This window comes from Ciconia boyciana, chromosome 1, assembly GCF_034638445.1.
Source record: "Ciconia boyciana chromosome 1, ASM3463844v1, whole genome shotgun sequence".
Taxonomy (NCBI): Eukaryota; Metazoa; Chordata; class Aves; order Ciconiiformes; family Ciconiidae; genus Ciconia; species Ciconia boyciana.
The window spans coordinates 60,339,514-60,358,700 of record NC_132934.1 but is presented as its reverse complement, the minus strand read 5'-3'; the positions used below and the strand labels follow the sequence as shown (position 1 = coordinate 60,358,700).

Below are 19,187 nucleotides of genomic sequence, written 5' to 3'. Positions count from 1 at the left end.
TAGATAAACATTTAAGTGATAAAGTCAAAAAGGATAATTTTTAGCTCTTGCATAACAGAGGCCACAGGATTTTTCAAAATCAATTTGTGCTTTAACTAGAGCATAACTTCTAGAAAAACATTCAGTCTTGATTTAAAAATTTACAATAATGGATAATCTATCATGAACTTTGATAAGTTATTCCAATGCATAATTACCCTGATGAAGGATACTTCCCTTATTTCTAATTCGAACATGTCTTTGAACTTGCAGTCATTTGATCTTGCTGAACCTTTGCTAAATTGGCGAGTCCTCTATTAAGAAATGTTATTTTCTCCTGGAGATACTAATAAGCTATGATCAAACTATCCCTTGACTTGCTCCTAGATAAGCTCCTGGACCCATTTTTCCCAACTTTATGGTAAATTTTCCTGTATTTTCTTTGAACTTTGTTAATTTATGAGTACTCATCTTTGACCTGTGGAGATTAGACCTGGACAAGTAGCTAAATCTACATTTTAAAATATATCCACTCCAAGAAGTGATCCCTAGCACCCAGATCAAGGACTATGGAGTGGTTGTACACACACTATTCAGGGTCTAGCTCTTTATTGAGCAGGCTGGCCACATTTCATACTACATAGTACTTGCCTCTGAGGGTCTAGTTTGTGTTCCTTCAGTTTTTAGACATAACAATTATTTCATTTGCATTTCTGAGTGTCCGACATTATGAGAGGAACCATATTACAGTTTTCTAGATTGGAGAGTTTTTAGCATGGAACTGAGGGTCTATGTTGTGTGCACTGGAGAATGCCATCAGGGCATGTGGGAATACTACAAAGTGTGAAGTCTTCTGATGCAGTGTTGAAGGACTGTAAAGAGGTGCCAAACAGAGTGTAGTCCTATCCATACTACCTTCCAGAAATATTTCCTGGAGTAACTATCAACAAATTACACTCAGTATTTTTTTTTTCTTGACAAAAGACAGGGTACCAACTAATTTCTGTGCCCTGTGGATGACCAGGGAGCCAAGAGTGAAGAATGAACTAGGGAACTAAGTTATCTGACAGTGTAGACATCCAGCATGTCAGGAGTAAAAAGCCTACACCCAACAGAAAATAAATATATAACCTGTACTTGAAACATTCCTGTTTATACATTCAGTGATCACACAAAGTATTTTGACAACCTTATTAAACCTGGAGCTTATGTTCCTCTGATTATCCATCCTGGACTGATTCTCATGCATCTCTTCATTCTTTCTGAGTGTACGATTTTACATGTCAGTGCCTCAAAACACAGAAGTGTGAGTGAGTGTCACAACTCTACGTCAAGCCAGAGTAACTGGACTTTGGCTGAGCTAGCTGTCCTGAACAGGAATCACAGAATAGTATAGACTGTACCAGGTTACTGTGCAGGAGGTTCAGTCATTGAACCTCCCTGTCCAGGCATGTTTGGAAAAAGGGATCACACAAAGCTTCTTTCCATGGATAAAAACTGAGGAGGTTTGCTGGAATTTGCTGAATATTTGCCCGGATGAAAGCAAGTACATCTTCCAAAACTAATCTATCTAGGACTCTCCACCAAAGAATCACCCACCTTTAAAATAAAAAAATCTGTTTCTTGATCCTCAGCTCCTGTAAATCAGCTTAGGTCTATTTACCTCAAGAGTCAGGCATTTATATCAGATCTGGACCTTATCCATGATGTTTATCTATGTTTTTTTCTTCCTCAGAAAGCAGCAAAAAGTAAAAGGTAACAGGCAACATTGCTTTAAATTACGTGGGTTTTTTTTGTTTTTGTTCTGATCCTCTCAAAAGCATTATATTTAACAGGGGCTGAAATGTCAACAATTTTACAAGGTTTCCACTTTGGACTACGTGAAGAGGAAAAATGCACCCTGCACAGGGGATAATTATTTTGGCTGGCTTCTAATATTAACAGTAGTCCCCAAGGCTAATTGTAGGGATGGGCACAATCAGTAAGAACCAGTCACAGCTTTTCTTGGTCTGGTGTTCAGTCAATGCCCTAGCAATAGTGGAGGAAATGTGGCTCGTGGGCTGATCAGCCTCTCAGGTATTTCTTTATAGTTGGACGACAAAGAGGTTTGGGGTTTTGCATTCAGAAGCAACCAGACAACCTTTTTTTTCCCCTCTTAATGGGCAGTTTATTGATTGGATGAGATTCAGGAGGAATAGAACGTTCTAAGAAATGGATTAGGGGAAGGAAAGCAGCAGCACAGAATGAACAGGCCTAAAAATTAACCATAGCATTTTTTAAAAAAGGAAGCACAATGTACTTTAACGCAATGATTTCACCCAAAGGTCAGCTACAGGTCAATCCTTCCTCCATGACCATTTCTCTTCTAGTAACAGAGAGACAGGATGAGGTTCACAAGAGAAATACAGGGATGCATTTGCGTAAGGAGCAAATGTGTGTGGAGCTGTTTAGCGTGCTCATAGCCAAACTGAGGTTTAGTTTGGATAGGTGGACTATAAGGTGCCTGGAAAGTAAGTTGGACTGCCAAGCTCAAAGGGTTGTGTCCAGCAATAAAACATTCAGTGGTAGCCAGTTACAAGTGGTGTTCCACAGAGTTGATACTGGGGCTGATACTGTTTAACTTCCTGATTAATGAGCTGGAGATGAGATAGAATGCATAGTCAGCAACATCACATATGACACCAAATTGGGGGCTGTGGCCAATACCCCAGGGATAGGGCTGCTATTCAGAGGGACCTCGACCGGCTGGACGAGCGGGCTAAGAGAAAGCTCATAAAGTTCAATGAAAAATCCTGCATGGGACTATTCTTGAATTGACAGTACAGGCTGGAAGACAAGTGGATAGAAAGGAGCTTTTCCGGCAAAGTCCTAGGGGGCTTGGTGGACAGCAAGTTGAACATAAGCCAGCAGTGTGACCTTGTGGCAAAGGCCAACCACATCCTGGGCTACATTAGCCCATTAGGTCAAGGGAAGTGATTACCACTCTTTACTCAGCACTTGCAAGACCACATCTGAAGTACTGTTTTGGATTCCTCAGTCAAATAAAGACACTGACATGCTGGAGTAAGTCCAGCGGAGAGCAACCAAAATGGTCAGAGGCCTGGAGAACATGTATGAGGAGAAGCTGAGAGAACTGGGCTTGTTCAGCCCGGAGAAGAGAAGGCTAAGGGGATCTCTTATTGCTGTCTACAACTACTTAATGGAACCAAACTCTTCTAAGAGATGCACAGAGACAGAATGAGAGGTAACTGACACAAATTGCAGCAAAGGAAATTCTAATTATGTATTAGGAATTTTTACTTTTATTTTTTACTTTTCTCACCAAGACAGTAGCCAAATACAGGAACAGGCTGCCTTGAGAGGTATCGTTGGAGATACTAAAAACTCAGTTGGAAAAGGCCCTGAGCAACCTGAGTTGGCTTTCAGTGGGAAGAGGACCAGAAGACCTCTGGAGATCCTTTCTGACCTAAATTGCCTATAATCCTATGATCCTGTTTGAGAAAGCTTCTCTTTTCTCCGTCTCTGCTAAGGCCTTGAGAACAACCGTGTAGAAACTATCTGTATATATAGGGTATTGCAGTGCTCCTGTCCTCCCCTGAACTCAGTTCGACAAAGACCGGTGGAGGAAGGAGGGTTGAGGAGCTACAGCAGGAATAATTAAAGTCAGGATGTAGCTGAACATAGAGACAGAAGAAAGACAATGTGGAAAGGAAAGAATTGAGCTGCTGCTTCTGAGATCTCAGCGTCCACTCAATTTTTCAGATTCTTCTTTCTCAAAAGTCTCTTGATATTTTTTTGAAGGGGAAGGGTTTGTCCTGAACCTAGTTTGCCCTAACACTAAAACGATTAAAGCATAGCGATTTCTGTAGCCAACAGCACCTAGAGAGTGATCTGACTATGACCAAATTCAACTGTTTTTTGTTGGCACTCTCTTAGAGGTGACAGCTTTGACACAAGGGTGTAGAAAGACATCTTAGTTACTCTGCTACTTTCTGTGACAGGCACCAGGCTACCTGTTAGGGTCCAAAGATGGAGTCCATCTTTCTTTGCTTTGGGACTATGGCTAAAAACTCTGTTTCTGTATCTACAAAAAGGAACTGTCTTTACACAATCACTTTTATGAGCACAATGAGAAACTGGAAAGTGAACTTGCACTTCAGAAGAAAAAGTACTGGTTTTACTATTACTATGCATTTGTCTGGGGTTCTCCTGTCATATAATAGAAGTTTTTGTTCTCAGTTTAGGCACCTGGATGCCTCTACTAAGCTTTTATGTGCAAGTCTTTCATCTAAATTTAACCTGCTAATGATGGTCCCTCTACAATAAAGAGAGGGCATTTCAAAGTGCTGGACAACATAATTACTCATCAAGGTATGTACATTCACACAAAGAACTGTCTTGATCAAGCTGAAAATACCACACTTCAGAATGATTCTTTAAATCATTAGATTGGAACACTACATATATATGTCCTATTTATGTACATTACATAGAGAACTTTACGTTATGAACTCACGTCAGACCTGTAAAAACCCCCAAACTACAACAATTTAATCAACTAAAAAGAAATACTTTTTACATACTCCAATACAATGGAAACTAGAATCTGGTATAGACTGTCTGAACACCATTGTTTTTTTATCACAGGTTTCTTAGGAGATTAAAGTTTTCCGTGTTTCAAAGAAAATCAGGTGTTGTTTTTAAAAAACAGGACAGTTATTGCAGGGTTTGATAGATTCAATTGCTAAGGAGCAGAAGATGTATCTCAGAGAATGCAGTGAACAGTAGACTAATTCAGCCACAGCAATGCCATTACTACATGGATAGGCCTCTCAAACTAGAGGCACCATTTTCAAAATCAAATACATATTGACCCTCATTTCAGAAATGTCAAGCGTGCTGTAAAGAAGTTCTCAGTACATCACATGCTTTAGAAACTGCATGAGAAAGCCTGGAAAGGAAGCTATTCTTTGAGGGTAGTCAGCTTTAAGGTAGCTTATTTTTAAGTGCAAGCTACAGATTATAGCCAACAAAGATAGGGATGTGGTCATCAAAAGCAGAATTATCATTTTAGCTTCCCACCACTGACACAAACAGCTGACACTTCCTGTTGAGCCTAAAAGCAACAATGTGTTGGCACTTCCTAAACTATTACCTGTACAATGTGCATGATACCTGTACTTCAAATGCATCAAATGATACACATGTGCATTGTAAAGCACATGTGTATCAGTATGCTTTGCACTGATAACAATATTTGCTGAATGAGCTTACAGTATCTTAAAGAAGGAATAATCTAATCCAAAAAACTGGTACAGTGTGAGTCTGAGTAGGTGAAGAAAGTCCTACTTTCTGCCTTGACACTGGTGTTGGACTTCATTTTATCTTTTTTTTTTTAATCATTAAAATGTATTTTTCTTCTGTTTGCAAAGGCTCCTGTACTTACAACCAAACCTAATGATACCAGTTCCTGTACCAAACGTGACTAACGTTTTACATAAGGGGAGGTAGGAATATTGCAATGGCTTTTAGAGAGGGCATGGCTAAACAGAGTCAGGCCCCGATGATGGGTGTTTAAAGGTTCTACAAACCATGAGTTTTCTGACTTCTTCATTCACTGAGACAATTCAGAAAAATCTTCTCTCTCAAGCAACCACTATACTCCTTTCTTTATACCATGGAGAAAAGCACTAGTTTTAGTCAGAATCTGTGGAATATAGTTTGTAAATCAGTGCTATATTCAGATGGCTGTCATGGAACTCTGACTCTTCCAGAGGGAAAAAAAGGCATTTCGGTAACAGATCTATCCAGAATTAGGCAACAATACCTATTTAAAGCATTAGTTGTGAGGATTTCCAAAAAGCAGAAATGTCTGATTAAATTAAAAGTGCTCAGCACTTCTTAACATCAGATCCATTAGCATAATGTTGTGAGCAGAAGCCCGTGGAGCTCAGATGAAAGCGGTTACATGTTTCCGGAGTAGGACCACAGGCAGTTCCATGACCACCACCACCCCATTTTGCCCTGCTTTACTAGTCATTTGCTTTCTGTACTGAAGATGCACAGTATCATAATGAAGAAGCACAAGATGTGATCCAGTCTATTTTCATATAAACAGTCTGCCCTACGCTTGTCTTTATTATTCACAATGGTTAAATATTATGCAAAAATGACATAACATACGCTTCCCACTTCCAATTCATCTTCCATAGGTCCTTTTTTTCAGGGAAACAATAAAGGAAAGAGATTCATTCTAGCATTCTTCCAGTCATTACAAACATGGGAGTAATAATGCATGGTGCACACGTAGCCTGGTAATCGTTAGGTGCTAGCCGTTCCCTTCTGTTCTCAATCCACAAATCTGGTAATGTGACATCTCAGTGTGGGAGTATGAATCCTCAGCTCAAGCTGTTGAGACACCTCCTTAGAGTATCTAGTAGTTGCACTGAGGCAGTGTATTTCAGATGAGCCTCAAATCCTCAGGATGGGCTTCTGGAGTCTAGAAGTCTGAAATCCCCTGGGCCAAAGTTTTTACAAATGTCCCCCTGGCACCCAAATTACAGGCACAGATCCATCCTAAAGCTTCATTTGAAAGGCATGGGGTCCATTCTCAGCTGATGTAAGTTGGCCCTGCTGCACTAAAGACAGAGAAGCCAGAGATGATTCACACCAGCTGAGGGAGTGGCCTGAAATCATGCTAACAGTCACCAGAAACTGCTTTTAAAAGCTATTCTCCACCATGATGGAAAGTATAAGGCAGACAAAGTACTAAAAGCTTTTATGTTTAGAATTTCTTTGACAAGATATTTTTCTGAGGACTAAGATGACTGTTACTCCAGAAATGAACATCAAACCATACAGTGTAATTCTGGAGCTGTCAGTTTAACATCTGTAAAGAGAAAAATCATAGTGCGGCTCAGGCAATACTTTCAAAACCACAGTTTAGTCAGTGAAAGACAATATAGATTATACAGAGAGAAAAGTGTGCTTTAACTAATGTATGAGGAGTCTGTAAGAGTTAATCTCAGTGTAGACAAGCAAAATGGAGTGGATGATACATAAAAAAAGTATTCAATTAAGCAGTTTACTGAGTTTCGGCCAATGAGGTACAGAAATAACCTGGGTACCTTTGTGGTACAGAAGGAACTGTGTTTAAAATGGCTTGAAGAAGGGAATGTTATCTCAAATAAAGAATGGTTCTACCTAAGAACATTTTAAACACCAATTAAATTGTCACTGAACTGACTTTTGAGTTTGGTCTGTTTTTCCTAAGATTATATTATCATGGACTAAAGTATGACTTGGATTATCTGCCTGTGCAAATGAGGAAGAAGGATGAAAAACAACCAAATAAAATCTTTCCTTGAAAATCTGTATTGGCTGTCAGGAGATTTGGCCTGGGCACACAGGAATAGGAGAACACACATGCTTACTGGGTTTAAAGAGCTAGTGGAGAAGGAACAAACACACCTTTGGCTTTAATCTATCTGCCTTCTGGGACTCCCCCAGCCTATCTGTTGTCCAGAGTGGCTCAGACATAGAAAGGTAGGAGTGAAAGACAAATTATTTGCTTCAGAAATTGGGAGGGAGCAGTGGAAGAATTTTGACTTTGAGGGGTGCTTCTGCATCAAATCTGCCAGGATCTGGCTGAAGATGGTCACATAAAGATCTCTTTTCTTAGGGTGGTATCCTAGGACTGTAGTAAACACATTCCCAAGAGCAAGAGCAAAGTCTGTCTGAGAGCTTCCCCCTGATACAGCTTTGTTTAGCTCATTAAAGTTTTAGGGTTTTGGGGGCCCTTTTACTGTTCCTAAGTAGTACTCTAAGCACCTGAATTTCTGAGTCTTCCCCTTCCTGGCCCACTGTCTTTTATGAGTGTTTTGCTTAGAATTATTGCCTCTCTTTCCTGTCCCCCCCCTCCCCACCTTTAGTTTTCTGAATCCTCCTTGGCCACAGTGTTGTGTTCAGTGTCAATTATTTTAATTTACTGAACACATCAAACAAGCACCAGTTTCACTTGGTATTTCATCTTTCTTGAGAGATTTATACCTCCAATCTCTGCTAGATTACTAAGGCAAACAATGAATTTAATTAAGAAAATTATAGTAAATGATGCTGATTCTGTCAGTAACATCGTTTGTTACTTCTCAGAGGTTGCACTGTTTCACTCAGTGACCTCTTGTTCCATGTACTTGAAAAAACATCATTCCACTTCTTATGATCACTTGTCAATCTTCCATTCATTATCTACCTTGTGGCTTTCTTTCTAAAAAAAGAAAGTTTTTATAACTACAGGTGAGTGTTGTCTGAAGAAAGAAATAGTGAGCAGACTAAAATCATGGGCAGGATTATGCATGGCCTGGTAGGTATGTATTAACACATACCAAGAATTAACACATGCAATGTATGTGAAGGACTGCAGACATTTAATTATTTTTGCTTTCAGTGGAAGAATTTTGTGATATACTGACATTCGGTATCCCTATAAAATATTTGGAACAGTAAGTTAAGACAATATAAATTAAAGCTTTACAGCATTTTTAGTTACGTAATTGCATTTTACATACTACCCACCACACATTTCTGCATTATTCTGATGTTATGTGGTTGTGACACATTTCTCTCTGCCAGCATTAAAATGGCAGAAAGGAAAAAGCAAAAATGCAGCAGAAAGAAAGTAACTACAAAAGGTGGTCATCTCTCAGTAGAACAGAAGATACTGCTTTGTGGTGTAACACTGAACAGAATTGACATCAACAAGTTTAGTTGTGTATAACATAAGCTTTCAGGTTTCAGGACAAATCCATGAAACTTAGCTCTGTCTCATGCTTTTGGTGGGGTGGGGAGGAGGGGCGGACAGCCCAAGCCTTTATATATGCAATTCTGCTCTGGCAAGCGGAGAACCAGGAAACAAACCTCTTTTGCCAAAATCTTGTATCCATATCTATTTGTGTTCTGTTAGGATGTTCTTTTGAACATTTTCACTGAACAAAGATGCTTTGCAGAGGCTAACATACAAATTCACAAAACCTGGTGTAATTCCCCCAAACATACAAAGGAATACAGAAATAGATGACCCAACCCTAACTTGTGCAATCTTTTTTCTAGTTAGTCTGTTTAATTCAATCTAATATATTTCTGCAAAGCAAAACCACTATTATGGTGAATAATTTCCTGATAGTGCAGGGATATTTAAATGGACTCATAATTTCTAAATGGAGGCTTCACCATCTGTTCTGCCTTTTTATTACAAATAGAGGGGGAACCTAACTCACTGCATCAGCATGTAAAGCCTAGCATCGAAATGATTTAGATGTATGTGTGTGTTCTTTATGCTCCTGGTATGTTTTCTCACATACTAACCACAAATCAATGGGAAGACCTGTCTCTTGTAACCTCATAAATTCTCTGATCTAGTGCCTTTATTCCTTTCTCATGGCAGCAGAAATTGATGGCCAGTAGTTTGCATTTTATTAGGACAATTATGACCCTGTTGCTGTCCTGCAGGAGTTATATCTTTATTGGTCTAACATTTTGTGATACCATTTACCTCTCTACAGAAAATGAGCCTTGATACCTATTCCTTTCCTCTTGCTGGGCCTACATATGCTTCATCATGGACAGAAATCTTGTAGGAGATGTGCTGAGGATGTGTCAGACTGCTGAAAAGCTCAGTCCTTCCCCAAAGGATGCCATACAATCTCTCTTAAGATCATTTAGAGAAGGAATATATTCTCTTCAGAGTAGCACAGGACCAGAAACTCCAAAATGCATCACACCGCATCATTTTTACTGCTTTAAGTGACAAATTTTGCAGTAGGTGAGGAAGGGAGGTGCAAGTTACCACATCTAATACTCTTGATACCATAAGACTGATGGGATGCTCAATGCAAACGTTAATTCAAAGAAAACCCTCAGGGCCTACCTGTGTTGTAGCCCCTCCCAAGCGCTGGCCAGGGCCGATGATTCTTCCAAAGGTTGCCCAAATACCAGTCACTCTGGTTCTCCACCAAACCAAGAACCTGCTGCCCTGGAAATGAGCAAATTGCAAAAAGATCATGAGACAAAAGACAGTCAATCAATGGAAAAGAAACACAAAATCTGGAGAGGGACAGCCAGTGGAAAGAGAAGACAGAAGTTCGGGTGCTGCCTTCCTTTCACATGTTCTGAAGATGCCTGCTTATGTAACAGACAGCAAGCCTGGCACAGCAAACTCAGCATGGCTCATTTCTTTCCTTCTCCCCTGGCTAGTCTGAGTAATTAAACACTGTGGGAACCTTTGTCATGCTGACAAAAATATATCACCCAGACAAATCTGAATGCTGCTTGATTTTGGAATACAATGATGGAGTATCCTCCTAGTGAGAAGTAACTGTTGGTAAAATGATCATCTAATATGAAGATCTGTTCATACTCTGATGGAGATTATATAATTGAAGAATAAGGCTCAGTCTAACAAAATTATTCTCTTCCCATGCTCCCCCCAACTAGTTTCAGGGATTTTTTTCTCAGTCACAAAGGAAATCCCTTTTGCTCAGGAAAATACTGGATTCTAAGAGTTTACCTACATAAGAAAGTTGCACTGTTTTAATTTAAGAGAGTAATTTAAAAATCATTTAGATAAGCCTGTGTGGAATGCTGCATAGAAATTATGATTTCAGTTTTAGATGGGTTTATTTTGGTTTGGCTTACATTGATTAGCAGCTGGCTTCAGCTAGAGTAAAACGTGTTTTAAATCAAATGTGTCTAGAAGGTTTGCACTGCTTAAAAATCAACTGAAAAGTGAATGTTTGTATAGATAAGGACTTAATTATCTATCCTGAAACGTGCTGTATAAAATGTAAATAGGAGAAGTGATTGAAATGGTGCTCTGGTGATGGAGGATGGAGGGAAAGGGAAAACTGTATTTGGATCTAGTCAAAGAAAGGAATGGGGATGGTGTTTTGACAGAGGGACCCACTCAATGAGGCCGCTAAGACTGGGATTGGAAATTATTCTGCAACCTTTTGAGAAAGCAATTAAGCATCATGCTCTAAAGGCATATTTTCAAATCCCAGCTATGCTCATAAAACTGGGTGTATGGTCACAGCAGTGCACCGAAAGCATTAAATGATCATTATATGTTGCTTATGTAGGACCGTAGCTGTATTACTAAAATTTCAGTATGGCCCAAGACAAGATTGGGCTGAGAAGCAAGACATAAAGACAGAAGTGACTAATTCTATTTTGTAATCAGCTAGGAAGATGTTAGGATAGGTCAGATGACTGTGATACTCTCCTGCGGTATGTCTAACCCAGGGGAATGTCAGTAACCCCCACATGTATCTCAAATGCCGTTTCAAAGACTGTAAGCAGCAGTGAGTAGCCAATGCATATAACAAATAAATCAGAACATTACAAAAGCATTCAAGGAGTGAACAGAAATCAATCTAGAAACATCCCTGAGAGATTACCAAATCCACTCCACACCACTGTTCAGGATCATCCTACTCTATCCTAACCGCAACATGCCAGTCCTCACCAGACCTCATTTTCTAATGATGTCTCTCCTTTTGCATTATATATTATATATAATATATATATTTAATTTTTCACATTATACTCCATAATGCATTTTTTAAGAAGGTGAAAAATGTGGGGGAGAGCAGAAAGGATCATATAAAAGACCACCACACATTTATCACCCCGTTGGTGCTACTGAAAACTGGTAACATTAACAGAGCGCAATGCACAAGAGAATGAAGGAAATTACAAGTTAGAGGCAGATGCATCCTAAGCAACTGATGATTTGTTCATACAAATCAACTGTAGCATCTCTCCACCTGTGAGACACATGGAACACACTAGACAGCACATGAGGTGCCACAAGCTATATATTGTGAGGAAGTATGAAAGGGATCTCAACTGGCTGAAACAAGTCATAGCCAAAAAAGGCTGAAGGGCACAATTTAAACCAACATTTGTTGATTCTGTGCTGGAAGACTGCCTGTTCTTTATAACCACTCCCTTATAGTTGAGGTAGAATAAATCAAAATAAGAAACTACCATGGCTTGTAAGGATGAGAAAAAAATGCAATAAAAAATGCAGGTGCAGCTGGGCTTGAATGGATTGGCACAGCTGGTAGGAAGAGAGTGACCCTGCCCATATTCTAACAGTGCATTTCACAACTCAGCAGTCCACAGATCCTTCTCAGAATACTACTGCTAACATCAAAAGAAATGTTAGAATTCCATTTGCAAGAAGCAGATACTGAACTTCCTTACCATGGAGCATCAATTTGCTTTCATTATTTTAGCCCCATGCATTTCCCAACAAGCCACAGAGTTCAGCCTTCAAACTGATGAATAATAAAAAATGAACAAACCTTGCTGCTTGTTAATGGTTTTCCTTTCCCACCTACCAGTCCAAATCTCAGTTCTGACAATGTACCCCTGAAATACTTATTTCTCAGTTATTATTTCTCAAGCTAAGATAAACTGAAAAGGCTTAGGAAATTATGTTTGCATGTATTTATTGTAGCTGTATCATTTCCTTCCCCTTTTTCCCTTTATTTTTGAAGACACCAGAACAAACCCTACTCTCACCAGTATTCCTTGAGGTTTGATACGGGACATGGATGAAGGCAGAAATTAACATGTAGGCTTTAGGGCTGAGATACATGGATCAGATAATGTGACTTACTGTGTATTAACTGAGCTGGAATAACTGCCTGTACATGTCCTTTTAGCTTGTCGTAAATACAAAGTAAAATGTGTTAGCTAACACACTTTAGTTTGCTTTTGCAATGGTCTGGGAATGTGCACATGTTCACGTACTGTCCTAGGGTAGAGCATTATGCAACTTGTCAGGCTGTTGTAATTCTTGCTGGTGGCTGAAAACCTACTAGGCAGATGTGATGGCTTGTCTCCCAAGCCACCTTGGAGAAGGCTATGAAGATATGTTTTGTATCTTCTCTAGTTATATTTCTGTTTTCTCTAGGCTGGAATAGTTTTGCTGTCTCTGCCAAAGAATAATGTATTTTTATTTCCCTTTACATTGTCTCTATGATCTTGACTTGTGGCAGAAGTGATCAGGAAACCAGAACTTCAGCTGCATAGCAAGTATTAATGGTTCCCAAAAATGTTTTTATTCTGAATCAGTATAGAAAAAAGAAATTCAGAAATATTTTCTGGAAAAAATTCCCCAAATATTTTGATCTGAAGGTATCAAAATAACCACATCTAAATGCACAACCCTCCTCATTTTAAATAACATCAAACAATGTGACACATAATACAGATGCATAATATATAGCATATTATTCTATGTATCTAAAAGTTCAAACAAAATAAAATCATAAGTTTTGCCCTTCCAATTTTGAACAACTAAAAACGTTTCACTCAAAACTTTCACTAAAATTTTGTTATATTAATGAATCATTGTGAGAATATTTGTCCAATGTATCTGAGCATTACCAATTATTTCATTTAGTTATTTACTTTTTCAAATGCATTATGAAGTTACAGAAATGAAGCACTGGCCAAAGCAATGCATGGTGTTGGGCAGGCGCAATGAACACTCTCCTTGCCCACAGTTCTCTGACCATCCATCAGCCCCGACCTGTCCCTTTGCCACTTTTCATGCCTCCCCTGCGAGGCGCACGCAGTTCTGCGGAAACTTTCAGCTTCATTTCACTTCTGATCATACTGGAATCAGAATTCAGATTTTCTAAGGAGAAAGACTAGAGTTTCTTTCCACCATGGTCTTTTGTAAAAGGCAAACATAAAAGAGTTACGATGTGAGTTATTCTTCCAGCAGATCAGAACACGGTGGCTACCATAATGAATTTGAATTGTTCAGCATTTTGAGCTGCCTGTTTCTTCTTCCTAAGAGTTATTATAATAAAATACTATCACTAGCAGCAAAAGCTCTGTCATTGTTTTCTGCTCCGGCCCTGCAGTTATGATTAAGTGCACTCCTCTCACTCTGTGTTACTCCAGGCACAAGTTAGCTTACGAAAATGAAGCTGTCGTCCTTACTCATTCATACATCACCACTAACAGCCAGACAACAGAAAACAAGGCTGTGATTCTGGCATGACCACAGTGAAAAATTATCGAGCAGGCAGAATTACAGCTGGATTGTCGGGAACAGGGCTGTATGCTGCCTGGCTGCGGGACGAGACTTCTCCAGAAGGCAGCTGCACAGCTACAGCATTTTGCACAGTACAGCTCCCTGACAGCTCTCGCATGATGAGAAGTGCTTCTCTCCTTGCAAAAGCTTAGCTGTTGCTGGGAAGAGATTTCCATGGAAAAACAGATACTTCTGGGCCTGAAAACTCGATGCCTTCGATTCTGTTTTCACTTCATAGATTTTTGGTGGTTAACGGAGGGGAAAGCATGGTCCTCTAATTCAGGCATTGAAGGGGATCTCATCTCAGCTCCCAGCTCAGATACTGATTTACAGTATCTTGGGTGACACTGGACAGGTCACATAGCAGCCTCTTGCTCAATTCTCCCTTAATAAAAATGGGGAGAACAATAACTTTTTATGCCTCTCCCATTTTGCCTGTCTCACATATTGCAAGTGTAAGTGCTCTGAGGTAATAACTGTTAGTTTGTACTGAAAGCATAACAGCAGCTGCATGTGGCCAGGCTGAAGCTCCATCCAGCACAGTATTGTGTCTCCAGCAGCAGGGAGTAGCAGCTGTGCCGTAATGGAGCACAACAGGGCAGCTGTATAGTGGTGCTTCTTAATAGTGGTCCTCTGGCTTACAGTGACTTGTGGCACATGACACATCTGAAGAAGTATCAGCATTTATTTATGTTGAGTCTGGCATCTACTAGTTTCATTTGGTGCCCAGTACAATCTTTGTGCCTGTGAACATTATTTTCCTATTCTGCTGTGATTTTTTCCCAGTTTTAGAGAATTCTATCTTCTCTAGAGTCTTTGGCACAAAGGACCCTAACCTCAGCTCTTGCCTTGAGGTATTTTGCTATTACAAACAATAATAATAGTAGTAAAAAATTACAGTTATTACAACTACTTTCAACATCTTCTTTAGTGGAAGCCTTTTTATTTCTTTTTATTTCTTCTTTTTTTTTTTTGTCTTAGAGACTACAGTGGCTTTCACATGACTCCACTGCAATCACAGTAAGAGCAATGGGCCCACATCAAATACTTCGGGTGAGTTGCACTTTCTGTGGTCCTCAGGACATGAGGCTGTTTCCAGGAAGGGAAAACAAAAAGGCATGTTAGAGGGGTGGGAAGGGCTGGGGTGGGGTGCCACCTTTTGATCACCCATGGCCAAAGGGTGAGCTGATATCACAGGAGAGATCTGTTTCAGCGTGGCTCTCCTGGTTGTTACATTCACAAGGTTTAGTTGCATTTGGTATGGGCCTCCAAAGCGAAAAGCAAGTGCAAAGTATTTTTCAGCCTTTAAAAACATAAGAAGTGTAAGCAATTTCTACACTGTGGAGGTTATTAAAGGAGAACAGAGCAGAACCCTGTCTTACTACTTCTAACTACTTTAACAGCCATGGTTTAGATCATTAGGAATTTAATGCAGACACGAATGCTGGAGCCACAGCCAAGTACTGCCAAAGCAATGCATGTCTTCATTGTAAGCTGAAAGAACAGGAGAAGGACTCAACAAGAATTTAAGATTCAAGCTTGGCAGGAATCAGGAGAACTGTACAGTTCTGCTCCCAAAATGGGACACAGAAATAGAGAATAAAAAGGTGACAGGAGGGAAGAAGGGAAAAGGTACATACTCTGAATGCTGGAACATTTCTAAATTGGCCAGTACAGAGTCTGATGAACATAGGACTAGCAGAATCTATAGTGGTACAATGAAGCTGGGTTATTTTCTGCACGACTTGGAGTCAAAATCTTTCATTAATGTCCTTTCCCTCTTCTCCCCTTCTCCTGATTTCTTTATCTTTTAAACACCTGCATAAGACACCCTTCCTTTCTGAAATGTGTGAGGCCACATCCTTAGCTGGTATAAATCTGCATGACTTCAGTGAAATCAGTGTACTTACGCTGATTGATACCAGCTGAATGTGTTGCACTTCATGTTAAGTCTTGCCTGAGTGACTGACCCCTTCTCCACGGCCTTCCAGTCCCTGATCTTGCACCAGTTCATACAAAATATGTGGCTTCTAACATCTTTCACTTCTCCTGCCACATCTCTCATCCACCTCTTCAGATCACTGTCAAGTTCAAGCTTTTCATCCTCACTGTTGAAGCCCTGTGCAATTCTTGCACTGTCTGTATCAATTCATGATTCCTCCTGCTCCCAAACTCAGTCCTCTATTCTACTACCATGTCCTTTCTCATCCCTAAAAAAAGACTGTCTTCTCATGCAACAAATGCTGTTACTTCTGAAAATATATTTCTAGCACAAAAATTCTCAGCACTTCCCTCTAGAAAGTTTTAGAAATTTTACCATGAATCCAGTGTAAAATATGCACATGAAATCTTGTGTCTGCACTGTAACACAAGCATGCTTGTCCCCAGAAACACAGGATGACATTTTCTCATATGCTTGTAAGTGCAGGATACACTATGTTCAACAGAATTGAACACTTTAACCTCTACTGTGCGTAGAGGTATTTCACAGGTGTGCATACACATAACAGATATAGGCATTATATGTGCATGCACACATACACATGTGTATACACATATACACACACATACATACATGGATAAATATATACTGATATGTGTGTGTGTTTGTGTATATAGGCAGGTATAGGAAAAGGCAGTCTCTACTGTGAAGAACTTATCTTTTACATGTGCAAAAATCAAGTTTCAGGGAAAAAAGCCTCCCACACAAGTTTAAACTTTTATTTGGTATCTCATTTGTATCAAATATGTTGCTGTTTCCCAACAGCCATTAGCCTTTCTTGGACTAATTGCTCATAGAGAGAACTGCATGGACAGTTATTAAGGAGCAACTTGGATGAGAAAGAGGCCAAAGAGTAGCTCTCTGAAAGTACTGTAGGACTTTCAGGAGAGGAGAGGATGGCTCCATGGAAGCATCACATTGGATAGCACACTGGTGCCAGGAGAGGAAGAAAGGAGACAGGCAGTGAAAACATGATCAGAAAGGAGGGTAGATATGTGAAGCAGAGGTGGATACAGTACATCAAGGGCAGGGAAAGACAAGACGGGCAAGGTTGACTCAGTGAAGGAGAAAGAAGCTAGTGAAAAGAATAAAGGAAGACACTAGCAATACTGGAACAAGGATCTAAAGCAATGCTATCAGCTGACTTCTGGATGTACTCAGAGGTGGTGATGTGGCCAGGGCAAAAGAAGTTACAGCAGCTTGGGCCAGAGAAGAAGGATAACTCAGCAAGAGTCTGTACAGAAAGAAACATGACAAGTGTTTTGTAGGTGGTAGGAGGGAGGATTCAAAAGGCACACATACACAAAAGGTGATCAAGAGGATGAAGTATACAGAATTGGATTGAGAAAGGTTGGGGTAAAGAGCTACATCTGTGATTCATCTTCATAAGGAAAGATGAAAGAATTAAATCAATCAAAAGAAGAAAATATATTGGGTTTTCGTGCATCTTCTCCTCTCCTCCAAGGAGCTTGTTAGAAAATGCAGAGGACAGTGAGGAGTCCAGCAATCTACAGCAAAGCTAGCAAATCTGTCATTAATGTTTGCAGCACTTTCATCTGCAGAATTTCAGGGAAATGGATTCGCAGCAGATGAGCACAAGAGCCTAAGTGCAGAAAAACCTTTCACTTTGGAACAAAACTTTTTGAGGCTTTCTGTGACAATGGCAAGGCTTAGTGTGCCCATGACAACAGAGCTCCTGTGCTGCCAGCAACTTAAGAAGTCAAAGATGTTATGATTTGGACACACAGAGAAGTTTTTGTTTGTCTTCTACCTGGCAGGAAAGGATATGCCTGACGCATTGCAGGAAAAGTGCTCTAGCATGGAGTCTGGGAAAGAATGAGCCTGACCACTGAAACAGTTGTGAAATTGTAAGCTAGACCAGAAGGGATGCCCACACCAGCTTCACGTGCTGCTGAGCCTGTCCTTCCTCACCTCAGTTTGTATGTCACTATTTATAGCACAAAATATCCCAGCAGCAGAACCAACATCTAATTAACAGCAATAGGAGACTTGACATGAACCCTTTCTCAGGTGGTAAGTATTCTCTCCTAACCGGGCTGCGGGAGGTCAGCGAGATGCACTCGTTGCTCTGACTACACACCTCACTTTTTTATTCACATCAATGGCCGCTTAAAGATTGTGTGCCCCGATACTGCTTTTTCCTCATCATGGTCTCCTTTTTAATTTTTAATTTATTCAATATAAAAACCCACACTCTTATAAAATTGAAAACTTCTTGCTCTGAAAGCAGCAAAATGTCCTTGTGAACACAGTGAATTCCAATCCACTAGTTCTAATATTCAGGTATTGGTCTGAGAGAAAAGATATTTTTAAATGACTATGCTCAGTGCTTCAGGAACATACAAGCTATTAAAACCATGGCTTGAATTTGTGCTATGCAGGAATATGTGATCACTGAACAAAAAATGCCTTCTTTTTTGCTGCCAAAGATAATGCAATAAAACTGTCTTGGAGGAGTGTGTGAAGAGCATGAAAGTAACTGTCCATGCACCATGACTCTGCCCATCACAACTGTATCAATTTTATAAAGGGGATAAGGTCCCAATATGCACATTTTGGTTGGCATGAACCCCATCTGTGAAACACATCTCAGTAAAGGGGAGCTGAGCAGCAGGCTGCAATGTGTAATCAATAATCTAACTCTTATGCAATGCCTGTCATTAGTAGCGCTTTACGAAGGAGAGACCTCCTTACAGCAGGAGAGACTGAGGCACATGGTGACGGAGTGACATTTCTAAGGTCACTGGGGAGGTGAGTGGTGATCTATGAACAGGTACCAGGACTTGTGAGACCCAGAGCACTGCTCTTAGCTACTGAGAGACACTGTCCTTTTTAGTAGCCTAGTGCCTAAACTGTCACTGCCACTGCCACTCAGTAATCATTTAGAAATTCCCACTCAGCTAGTCTTTTGCACAGCTGTCAGCTTACTGGGTCCACTGATGGCTGAGTTTTTATCGCCACATCCCTGAACACTATGTTCTGCTCTGCCATAGATTTACTTTGGATACATCCCTTGGATTCCGGGCATCACTTTCCTCTTGATGTTCAGGCAGCTGCTCACTTCAGCTGTAG

General features: G+C 40.1%; 1 protein-coding gene across 3 annotated transcripts in view; it reads right to left on the bottom strand.

The window, feature by feature from the left end:
- The window catches only part of LARGE1 (LARGE xylosyl- and glucuronyltransferase 1), a 300,884-nt gene that overhangs the window by 62,068 nt on the left and 219,629 nt on the right, over positions 1 to 19,187 (bottom strand). For all 3 annotated transcript variants that reach the window (XR_012043802.1, XM_072870284.1, XM_072870273.1), the window contains one exon: positions 9,905 to 10,009. Coding sequence is in view for 2 of the 3 variants with exons in the window: in XM_072870284.1 (XP_072726385.1) it covers positions 9,905 to 10,009 (105 nt within the window). In the remaining variant the exon portion in view is untranslated. The remainder of the gene's footprint in view (positions 1 to 9,904; positions 10,010 to 19,187) is intronic.